Source organism: Triticum aestivum, chromosome 1A (assembly GCF_018294505.1).
Source record: "Triticum aestivum cultivar Chinese Spring chromosome 1A, IWGSC CS RefSeq v2.1, whole genome shotgun sequence".
Lineage (NCBI taxonomy): Eukaryota > Viridiplantae > Streptophyta > Magnoliopsida > Poales > Poaceae > Triticum > Triticum aestivum.
Window position 1 is genome coordinate 587,943,910 of NC_057794.1, and position 11,283 is coordinate 587,955,192.

General features: G+C 47.8%; 1 protein-coding gene and 1 non-coding gene across 2 annotated transcripts; one reads left to right on the top strand and one right to left on the bottom strand.

The window, feature by feature from the left end:
- Positions 1 to 3,987: 3,987 nt before the first annotated feature.
- Positions 3,988 to 5,255, top strand: LOC123182887 (pathogen-related protein). Its single transcript, XM_044595561.1, has 4 exons — positions 3,988 to 4,237; positions 4,385 to 4,517; positions 4,604 to 4,908; positions 4,994 to 5,255. Exons 1-4 carry the CDS (start codon positions 4,103 to 4,105, stop codon positions 5,129 to 5,131), a joined length of 711 nt encoding a protein of 236 aa, XP_044451496.1. The 5' UTR covers positions 3,988 to 4,102; the 3' UTR covers positions 5,132 to 5,255.
- Positions 5,256 to 10,605: 5,350 nt separating this feature from the next.
- On the bottom strand, positions 10,606 to 10,678 carry TRNAV-UAC (transfer RNA valine (anticodon UAC)). The gene has a single exon. It is a non-coding gene; the product is annotated as a tRNA-Val (tRNA).
- Positions 10,679 to 11,283: the final 605 nt, after the last annotated feature.

Consider the following 11,283-nt stretch of genomic DNA (forward strand, 5'->3'; position numbering starts at 1 on the left):
ATTCCGCTCCAACTAAGGTGGGAGAGACAGACACCCGCCAGCCACCTTATGCAACTTGTGCATGTCAGTCGGTGGAACCGGTCTCACGTAAGTGTACGTGTAAGGTTGGTCCGGGCCGCTTCATCCCACAATACCGTTGAGCAAGAAAAGACTAGTAGAGGCAAGTAAGATGACAAAATCCACGCCCACAACAAAGTTGTGTTCTACTCGTGCAAAGAGAACTACGCATAGACCTAGCTCATGATGCCACTGTTGGGGAACGTTGCAGAAAATTAAAATTTTTCCTACGGTTTCACCAAGATCCATCTATGAGTTCATCTAAGCAACGAGTCTAGGGAGAGAGTTTGCATCTACATACCACTTGTAGATCGCGTGCGGAAGCTTGCAAGGTGATGATGTAGTCGTACTCGACGTGATCCAAATCACCGATGACCAGCGCCGAACGGACGGCACCTCCGCGTTCAACACACGTACGGGACGGGAGACGTCTCCTCCTTCTTGATCCAGCAAGGGGGAAGGAGAGGTTGATGAAGATCCAGCAGCACGACGGCGTGGTGGTGGATGCAGGGCGTCACAGCAGCAGGGCTTCGCCGAGACTACGAGGGAGAGACGTAACGGGGGGAGGTGGAGGCGCCAGGGGCTGGTGTATGAAGTCCCTCCTCTCCCCCACTATATATAGGGGTGCCAGGGGGGGCGCCGGCCCTAGTAGATGAGATCTACTAGGGGGGGCGGCGGCCTAGGGGAGGTTTCCCTCCCCCCCAAGGCACCTAGGGGTGCCTTCCACCACTAGGACTCCTCCTAGGGGGAAACCCTAGGCGCATGGGCCTATAGGGGCTGGTGCCCTTGGCCCATGATGGCCAAGGCGCACCCCCTACAGCCCATGTGGCCCCCCGGGACAGGTGGCCCCACCCGGTGGACCCCCGGGACCCTTCCGGTGGTCCCGGTACAATACCGATAACCCCGAAACTTGTCCCGATGCCCGAAATAGCACTTCCTATATATAATTCTTTACCTCCGGACCATTCCGGAACTCCTCGTGACGTCCGGGATCTCATCCGGGACTCCGAACAACATTCGGGTTTCTGCATATACATATCTTCATAACCCTAGCGTCACCGAACCTTAAGTGTGTAGACCCTACGGGTTCGGGAGACATGCAGACATGACCGAGACGCTCTCAGTCAATAACCATCAGCGGGATCTGGATACCCATGATGGCTCCCACATGCTCCTCGATGTTGTCATCGGATGAACCACGATGTCGAGGATTCGATCAAACCCTGTATGCAATTCCCTTTGTCAATCGGTACGTTACTTGCCCGAGACTCGATCGTCGGTATCCCAATACCTTGTTCAGTCTCGTTACCGGCAAGTCACTTTACTCGTACCGTAATGCATGATCCCGTGTCCAACACCTTGGTCACATTGAGCTCAATATGATGATGCATTACCGAGTGGGCCCAGAGATACCTCTCCGTCATACGGAGTGACAAATCCCAGTCTCGATCCGTGTCAACCCAACAGCTACTTTCGGAGATACCTGTAATGCACCTTTATAGTCACCCAGTTACGTTGTGACGTTTGATACACCCAAGGCACTCTTACGGTATCCGGGAGTTACACGATCTCATGGTCGAAGGAAGAGATACTTGACACTTGCAAAGCTCTAGCAAAACGAACTACACGATCTTTTATGCTATGCTTAGGATTGGGTCTTGTCCATCACATCATTCTCCTAATGATGTGATCCCGTTATCAACGACATCCAATGTCCATAGTCAGGAAACCATGACTATCTGTTGATCACAACGAGCTGGTCAACTAGAGGCTTACCAGGGACATAGTGTGGTCTAAGTATTCACACGTGTATTACGATTTCCGGATAATACAGTTATAGCATGAATAAAAGACAATTATCATGAACAATGAAATATAATAATACTTTTATTATTGCCTCTAGGGCATATTTCCAACAAAAATATCCTCCGCTAAATGTTTTAGGAGTTCAATTGGGTATCGGTTAGAGGAGGAAAACCGAATTTATCTTTTTTCTAATGGGTTATTGGGGATCGGTTAGAGATGTTCTGAGCTCCATGGCCCATTAGCCTAAACTCAGCCGAGGATAAAACGAAGAAGTCAATCTATCTATTATCTATCTTCTACCTCTATAAAAGCACCACAAGATAAAACATAAAACATCTTAGCTATCTATCCGCGCGATCTAATGGTCTAAAGCCTTCCAATGTTGAGCATCAACCGTGTTAAGCGCCTTGACAAACCACTAAGCAATCACCCTAATCCTTATAGCACTAAGATATATAAGATGGTCAATGTAAACTTTCAGTTTTATAATACTTTGTTTGTTCCTGCCATGCTTAAGTTTAAATGTCTCAAATATATTTGACAATATAGGAATGGTTTGATTTTTTCTATGGAGAGGTAAAATTAATGGTACATATAACAATCACCAAAAACAAGATATCTCACTCTCTTTTAGCATTGCATGTGCTCCTACTTCACATAAATTTTGAAAAATAAAATAATAGACGACTGTGCTTTCCATTGCGATCCATGGCATTTTCTTTATTCATGGCATTTTCTTTATTAGATAAATACATGCTGTGATGCTCTATTGTTTTGTTTTTATTCACGAAAATGATCCATTGTTACTAGGCGTGTGATGAGGAACATACCACCGAGTGTGCTTAGAAAGTTGACGACATGTATATCAGTGCATGATCTATTATTTCAGTTCAAATGAACCATTAAAAGTTTTTTATTAGCTCCACACATGAATAAGTTTAAAAAATGGTAGAAATGCCACAACCTGGACTTCCGCCCCGTGTTGATCACATCACATTTTAACAATATGGACTCAGAGTTAGATTCAAATATTTTCCAATAATCTTTTCTAAAGTTACGAAAAATAAATCTACAAACCTTGCAAATAAATATAAATATAGATACAAAATTCATGTATCTAGATACATCCGTTTCAGCGATAACTAATATGGATCGAAGGAAGTAACATATTTTGTTAATGGTTATGAATTAAAAACTCAAGCAAATGGTTTATTTTGCTATAAAAATTTATAGTGGCCTTCATGTATTGTTTTCCAACAGAACTGTTGTATATTCAGATGAGATCATATCTTTATCTCTGGAAGGAAAATTATATCAGCTCAAGATGTTGCCCGTTCACGTGGCCTCACGTTAGCACCACAGGCGGTGACTAGGCTCTGGCAGTGACCACATGGTGGCAAATCTGCAAAGATCCGAACAAGCCATAGTCGAATTCCAAACTCTACTAGCGACTAGCGACAGAAACAAAACGCCTGCTTGTATGATTGCGCATCTGCGCATTTTTTGAATACAACACTTTTAACTTCACTGAGACTATATATAGCTTTACAAAAGCAAAACTTTCTTAGTCCAAAAAACAAAGCAAAACTTTTCTGCAAAGGGTGACGGGTGGCATAGCATGAGTGGACAGAGATCAGGTGACATGCACGTTTGCATGTCACCGTGTGCCTTGCGGCCAAAATTCAAATTTAAACATTGTGAAAAAATCTGAAAAAAATCATGCATGCTCATAGCACATATTAAGATAACCCCTAAAAAATTCAGATCAAAATTCGAAACGTACATCGAGAAACAAAAAAGAGAAACTCAGATATGAATAGTCTACAGAGAACCATTCGCGAACTATTTATGACAAATTTCTCTTTTTTGTTTTTTGATGTATGTTTCGAATTTTGATCTGATTTTTTAGGGATTATCTTAATAGGTGCTGTGAATATGCATGATTTTTTTTAGATTTTTTCGCAATGTTTAAATTTAAATTTCGGCCGCAAAGCACACGGTGACATGCAAACGTGCATGTCACCTGATCTCTGTCCAGCATGAGTAGACAAACCTCACCGCTGCAGAGACGGGTCATGGATTGGGTCTGTGGGTACCATATATACTAGTCTTTGTTTCCATGCAGTGACGTGTGCGATGATGTGGTTGATCTTGTTCTACATCTGATTTTTCCTACAAGTAGGGAATTAACCACACCACTCTTGGTTGAATCGAGTCGAGTGGAAGGCTGCTGTTAGCCATGGCCTCTGCTGAAGGAGGAGACAAATACCGGTCCTTCCTGCACGGCGACGGCGAGAAGAACACGGTGTGGAGGCATGGAGCCCCTCCCAACTACGACCTCGTGAACAAGCTCTTCGAGGAAGAGCGGACCAAGGTACGAATGCTTCCTTCAGTGGTGTACACAGATTAGTAGCTTCAACTGCGAAAACGTCTTACATTAGTGAACAGATGTGATAGCAGAGTAAAAAGTTCTTCATCTTGGAAGTTAAACTTGTTCACATGCATGGCTTGGGTGCAACAGGAATGGGCCGAGGGGTCTGTGGAAGAGAGGGTGCAGCGCTTGCTCAAGACCTGGGAGATGGAGCTGGTCCACAAGGTGCGGCCCGAGGACCAGAAGAGCGTCCACCCCAAGAATTACTCCGCCACCACCAACGGTACAAACATCAACACCTCAACACATACAATCGAACGGTCGACCGGCACGAAAACAAAACTGAAACAAAACAAATCTTTGTTGCAGGGCTGAAGCCGCTGACGCGGGAGGAGGTGACGGCCATGGGCGGCTACAACGCGTTCCTGGCGACCACGCTGCCGCCGGAGCACCGCATCTACGACCCGGACGCGGAGTCGGTGGAGTCGGCCACGTCCACCTTCCTCACGGCGTTCCCCCGGGGCTTCGCCATCGAGGTGCTGGACGTGTACAGCGGCCCGCCCAATCCCGGGATCGCCTTCAAGTTCCGGCACTGGGGCTACATGGAGGGCCCGTTCAAGGGCCACCCTCCGCACGGCCGCCGTGTCGAGTTCTTCGGCGTCTGTGTCTTCCATGTAAGTTTGTTGACAGTAATTAGTGGTGGTATATCGATTGTTGCTGTTCAAAGTTAAGTAGTCTGGAACACTGTGATGATAATAGGTTGACGAGGACACGAAGGTGGAGAAGGCAGAGTTCTTCTACGAGCGTGGCAACTTCCTCGCAAGCTTCTTGTCTGCGCCTCCTGCTTCTGCTTCTGCTGCGTCGGCTTCAGGTTGCCCTGTGATGAGAGGAGACTGACGCGCCATGGAATCGACGAAACATGCATGTCACTATCTAGTATTCTCCCCAGAATTCGGATTTGGCTATATTCCATGTAAAGCCAAGAAATGTTTAAATAAAAAAAAATTCAATCCATCGACTATATTATCAGTGTTTTTTAGCTTTATTACTGATATCCCACTTCTAGTTTAACTTCAAATGGGCGATGCTAGGTGCCGGTCGCACGCCCACCGTCCGATTGGTCCAACTGTAGCTGTTTGATCCCTACCTCACCTTATCCCTCCTCAATGGTGGTGTGGAGGCGTAGCTTACGGATGGTTCTGCCTGGAGGTGTTGCTAGTCCGTCGCATGGCCATGCAACACCGTAGGAGTGTTGGCTTCCCGGCTTTGAGCGACCTCACAGCCAGGCTTCATCCAAGTGTTGGCTTCCCGGCTTTGAGCGACCTCACAGCCAGGCTTCATCCCAATGAAGCTCCATGAGGTGGCTATCGAAAGGTCTCTGTGAGGGTTTCTCCTTTCAGATCTGATGGTTGACTTCGACGGGCATTATAAACTATCGATAACGGCTTGACGCATAGGAATGTTTGTGCAGCGACGGCGGTCCACATCACCTGTAGCTGTTGGGATCATGGAAAAGTAGTGGAGGCAAAACATAACAAACTTGATGCTGATGCTACTTGAGCACTCGGTCTCGAGCTCCGGGGTGAAAACCTAGATCTGAATTGCGTTGGTTTTACCTGGCAATGGCGATATTTTTATGCTGTATCTTGTTGAAGGCATTATCCGGATATGCTCGGACTGGTTTTTCAAGGTGAAAGCCTAGATTCTGGCCTTGCGTGGTTTGATCCGGCGATGGCGGCGGTTTAGCGTTGCTACCTCCCTGAAGGCGGTGCTGTTGAAGAATCTCACCATCTGTGTGCTGTCATGGGATGATTGGTAAGGATATGGTCATTATTGTAGTTTGTCGATCGCGGATCTAATCGGTTTGAGGTTTTTTTTTCTTTTTTCCATCGCCTACGCATAGCTTTGGTCTTACATGACTTTTGCTATTTGCTGGCGTGTTTTATTTGTTTGTGTGTTGGTGTTAGCTGTGTGCATCCTAACTATGCAGAAGCTGGATATGTGTTCATTGTATTTGTAAACCCTTGATGCTCCATTTTGAGCTAATAGAATCCACCCTCCATGTTCCTAGTAGCTGATATCTTTTTACGCATACCACGTGACACAACATTTATTTTTAGCATATCGTTCAGCCTATCAAGCCCACACACGTCGAGCGGTCTAAAAATTGACCTTTTACCTGTACATGCTACTCGCGCGGTGATTCTCAGCTGAAGCTGCTTATCAGTACATTCTTTGAGGGGAAGACGAAGAAGCACAGGAACTTGGCTAGAGAGATCTCAGCCGTTGGGTATAACACATCTTGACCGTTTGTTGCACGTACCGGTTCAGTACTACGCTTTCTCCCCTGTTTCAGTATGCTGCCTTCTCCCCTGTTTCTGTCTGAAGGTGTTCGAAATTCAGAAAAGTGCAGACAGCGGTGCTCCTTGCAGCTTGTTTGAACTTTATCTCGATGGGCAGAATGATGAATGCCATTGGAGTTCTTGACGACGAGGAAGCGGCTCTGCCCGGCTCCACCAGCTCCTTAACAGGAACGGTGCAGGTCCGGCCCCTCGAGACCACCAGCTGCTCGGTTGGCTGGAATGGCACCGGACGTAGTGCATGCATGTGAGTTGGCTGGACATGTAGTACGTCCTTAGCATTGCCCATGAGCTCGTACTCGCGAGAGTCATGTGTGTCCGATCCTTAGACTCCTCTCGTGGCGGAGATCGCCGTTGGGGGTAGTCCGACCACAAGGCCTTCATACGCCGACCAAGACAGGCCCATGTAAAATCATGCAATATGGGCCGACTCCTTTGACTCAGCAGGATTTTGACGAAATCACTAATTAAGGAATACTCATTGCAAAGAACACTTCATCTTCTCAGCTCGTGACAAGTGACACACATGCAGCGTGCCACTTGTCGCAACCTGGGAGTTTTCCTTTTTTCGTAGATCCGTTTATTCAAAACGTTTTATCTCTTAAACCGTGCGTCCAAATCTTGAACCGTTTTCACCGTTGGATTCCTCGCGTCGAGATATTCAAAACTAGATCTCATGTTGATAGGTTTTGACTCACTTTTTTTACGAAAAAATCGGACAAAAAACCGAACCGGGAGCACGGGTTTTTTCCCTTTCCGAAAAAGGCACGCCCGCGCCTCTCGCGAAATCACAACTCTGCCTCTCGTGGAAGCAAAACCGTGACTCTCGTAGAAGGAAAAAAAAGCAAAAAACGCGTATTTTTTCCCTTTCCGAGAGGCACGGCCGTGGAAAGCACAACCATACCTCTCGCGGAAGCAAAACCGTGACTCCCGCGAAAGAAAAAAAATAGAAAACGCGTTTTGTTTTTCCCTTTCCGAGAGGCACGACCGTGACTCTCGTAAAGCACAACCGTGCCTCTCGCGGAAGCAAAACGTGACTCTCGCGAAAGAAAAAAAAAACAGAAAACGCGTTTTGTTTTTCCCTTTCCGAGAGGCACGGCCATGACTCTCGCGAAAGCACAACCGTACCTCTCGCGGAAGCAAAACCGTGACTCTCGCGAAAGAAAAAAAACATAAAATGCATTTTTTTCCGTTTTCGAAAGGCACGGCCGTGACTCTCGCTAAAGCACAACCGTGCCTCTCGCGGAAGAAAAACCGTGACTCTCGCGAAAGAAAAGAAATGCGTTTTTTCGGGCAAAAAATGTTTTTGGGATTTTTTTATTGAAAAGCTAAGGAAGACCGGGGGAAAACCAAAATGTCGAAAAAACCCGGGAAAAAACTGTTTAAAAAGCCGAAAACGCGTGCGGAAAAATAAAAAAACAAAATTCGGAAGGAGCGCCGAGAGCACGACATGTGGCGAATGACTGAGAGCGCGCCAAGTGGCGCTGATCGTTGCGAGGCTCCCGAAGGAGCGCTTGTTAACTAGTTGCTCTCGGATTTTAAATCAACGTTGATCGCGTCTCTATTAATCCTGCCGATCTGGGCGGGGTCGTCATTGGGCGCGGCGGAGACGCCACAACAACGGATCCGGCTTGCCTGCTCCCTCTCCATGCTCTCATCTGTGCTCCTACTTCATCCTACGGCTGTTCTTTTCTCCTTTTCTTTTCTAATCTAATCATGGGAAGGGAGCAGGCAAGTCTCGTCCCACAACAGCCGCGAAGGAGCGGACGTCACCAACAGTAGGAGTTGAAGACGTCGCTGGCAGGGAGGACGTTGACGATGAGGTCGCTGACGAGTTGGAGGAAACTGGCGGCTCGCGGGAAGCATATGACGAACGCACTGTTGAAGCATATGCATAAGGGTAGCCCGACCACAAGGCCTTCATACGCCGACGTAGATAGGCACATGTAAAATCATCCCATCCCTTGACTCAGCAGGATTATGAATCGGTACTGATCGCGTCTCCGTCAATCCCGCCGATCTGAGCAACAGTACCGGCGCTGGAGAGCCACCACGATCCACTGCGGACACGTGTTGGCAGCCGCGCGCCAAGAACTGGCCCAACACAGGCGATGGCGTGATCCGGCGCGGCGGCAGGGGGCCTCTCCATGTGCCCATTCGAGGAGCGCGTGACACCCTCAAGCCAGACGACGAGGATGGAGTACTCCGGCGTGGTGGCGCAGTCGTCGTTGATCCAATCGGTGGTGTATCCCTTGACTGATCCTTCGTCCCATCTACCATGGCATCGATTTGAACCCTGCAAGACATCAATTTCATACTTGTGTGGCCCGAGGTGGTCTCCGACGGCGAGGACGATCGTCTCTCCCAGAATCGCGATGCCAGAGTTGCAAACCTGGCATCTTCCCAAAATTCCTGCACGATCTTGGCCTCCGTCTTCCTTCTCCGGCGAACCACCGGGGTCCACTCCGTAGATGTCTCACCATCGACTAACACATCCATCGCCATCCTGATCCCAACGGCCGGCGCGCCCTCCTCATCGGAAGAACCATAATCCGAGCCGAGGCACGAGAACTGAGATCCACTGGAACCCCTGGCTTGGAGGACGACGCCACTGAGGGCAGGGGAGATCGGATCGCCAGCGTTAGGCGGTGACTGCGAGTCACCATCCCTTGTATCCCTTCCAGTGCACACAGGGATAAATCGGCCGGGATAAAGAAGGACTGAAGGAACCGACCAAATGACCAATCGCTTGCGAAGCGCCTTTCAGTTTACTACTATAGACGATCTTTACTTTGCATGGGACACTTCCCTATTGTTGGATGATCGTCTAATCATTGTACGTGAGTAGCAACAAGCGAGAGAGCTTCAGCGACTGATTAACCCGTAATTACCACTCAAGTGATTTGAAAACATAACGCCAGCAAGTATGCAGGGGGGCCCTTGCCCCCCTCCCCCTCTCCCGCCACTGCAAAGGTTGTCCCCTTCAGATAATTACCACTCCGCTGAAGGTCTTCAAGTGAGCTCAAGTTTTCCAACTGTGGAGGAAACATGCCATATATATTGTTGCACTCAAGGTTGAGATATTTGAGGCTAGTTGCGCCACAAGCCCAGTTAACAGTGTCGAACTGCATTTGAACTGAACTGGAATGTCGATGATCTTGAGCCTGGTGAGGTTCGAGCGGGGCACAAAATGGCCTGTGAGGTTCGATATGTGACTGTGATACCTGCTTTGATGGATAGCAGGGTTTCCCTCTCCCTCGCGATGCATTCTCCTCCATCATGTGTCCTCCATGTATCTGTCTTGGGCCACCCTATTGTGGTTTCTGTGAGCAGGGGCAGGAAGAATGCAAGTGCAAAGCATGGTGGATTTGAATCTGAAATGTGTCTCATTGCTGAACTTCATTGTTATAGGAGCGGTGTGAATGATGAGAGGTATTATCGCAGTCAAGACGCAGTGGCCCGTGGTCAAACCAAATCGATGTTGGAACGTAGAAGAAAAAGAAAGTGTTCAGCACTTGGCGGGATTGACCGCATCAACATGGACGAAAGAGAATCTAAAGGGGCAATTTCTTCTTCGCACCGCTTCGGTCCAGTGTGATTACTTCTCTGTCATGCTAGTGCTGGTGGAGTCAAAATAGAGAAGAAAGAAAATGATCTAACGAGACATTTTCATTTCCGAATTGCTTTAGTTCAGTTTTATTACTCTGTCATACTAGAGTTAGTGGAGTTAATGACCAGCTGTTCATGAAGTACAGTTTAGTCTGTATCTGCAGTTTGCAATTCCCACTGTGTGTGTAACATGATTCATCATAAAGTTAGTATGTTGATGAATAGAAAAAGTTATTTCATCACCTTAAATTCTGTAGTACGATGTACTACAAAACCTCTCGCTATGTATCACTGACACGCAGAATAATAGTCGTCTGAGTCATTCCTCACTGCAGCGCCAAAGAAAAAGAAAAACAAGATACTGGAAAATAATGGGCCGAAAAATTAGGGAGGAAATAGAATTGTTGCTGCCCAGGATCGAACTGGAGACCTTCAGTGTGTAAGACTGACGTGATAACCACTACACCACAGCAACTGTTTATTTGTTTCTAATTAACGCCGTAATTGCACGGTAAGTGTTATTATTACATTCCTAGCCTCTTTACCGTTGGTATCCTCGTCCTGTTATCTTCAGCGTGATAACATTACGCACCAAAACAACTTTTATCATTGTTTGTCTAAATCATCGTTGTTAATAATAACTTGTACTTCCTCCGGTTCATATTAGTTGCCGACAATAAATATGGGTCGAAGGGTGTCGGAGTAAATAGCCATGGGTAGCCTAGCCGGCTTCCCCTGGCCCTTCTGAAAAAATTACGAGCCCGTCCGGCTCTCAAGAATCCAAGACGTAGGGCCGCCTTCCCCTTGCTGGCTGTCACCTAGGCCGGCTTTCGGAAGGCGACCCGACTCTAGCCCTCACGAAGAAAGTCACGGGAGGGCCGACTTCGAGAAGCCGGCCGCGAGAAGGCCGACTCCAAGAAGCCGGCTCCCATAAAGCGGTGGAGACCGTACCCTCAAAGTTTGCATCCACCTAGCGACGATGAGACGGGGCGTGGCTACAGTGAAGCCTACCACCCCCGAATCCCAGAGCACGACCGGCACAGTGCGCCGTACGGGTAACCACGACCCGCCCGGCGCAAC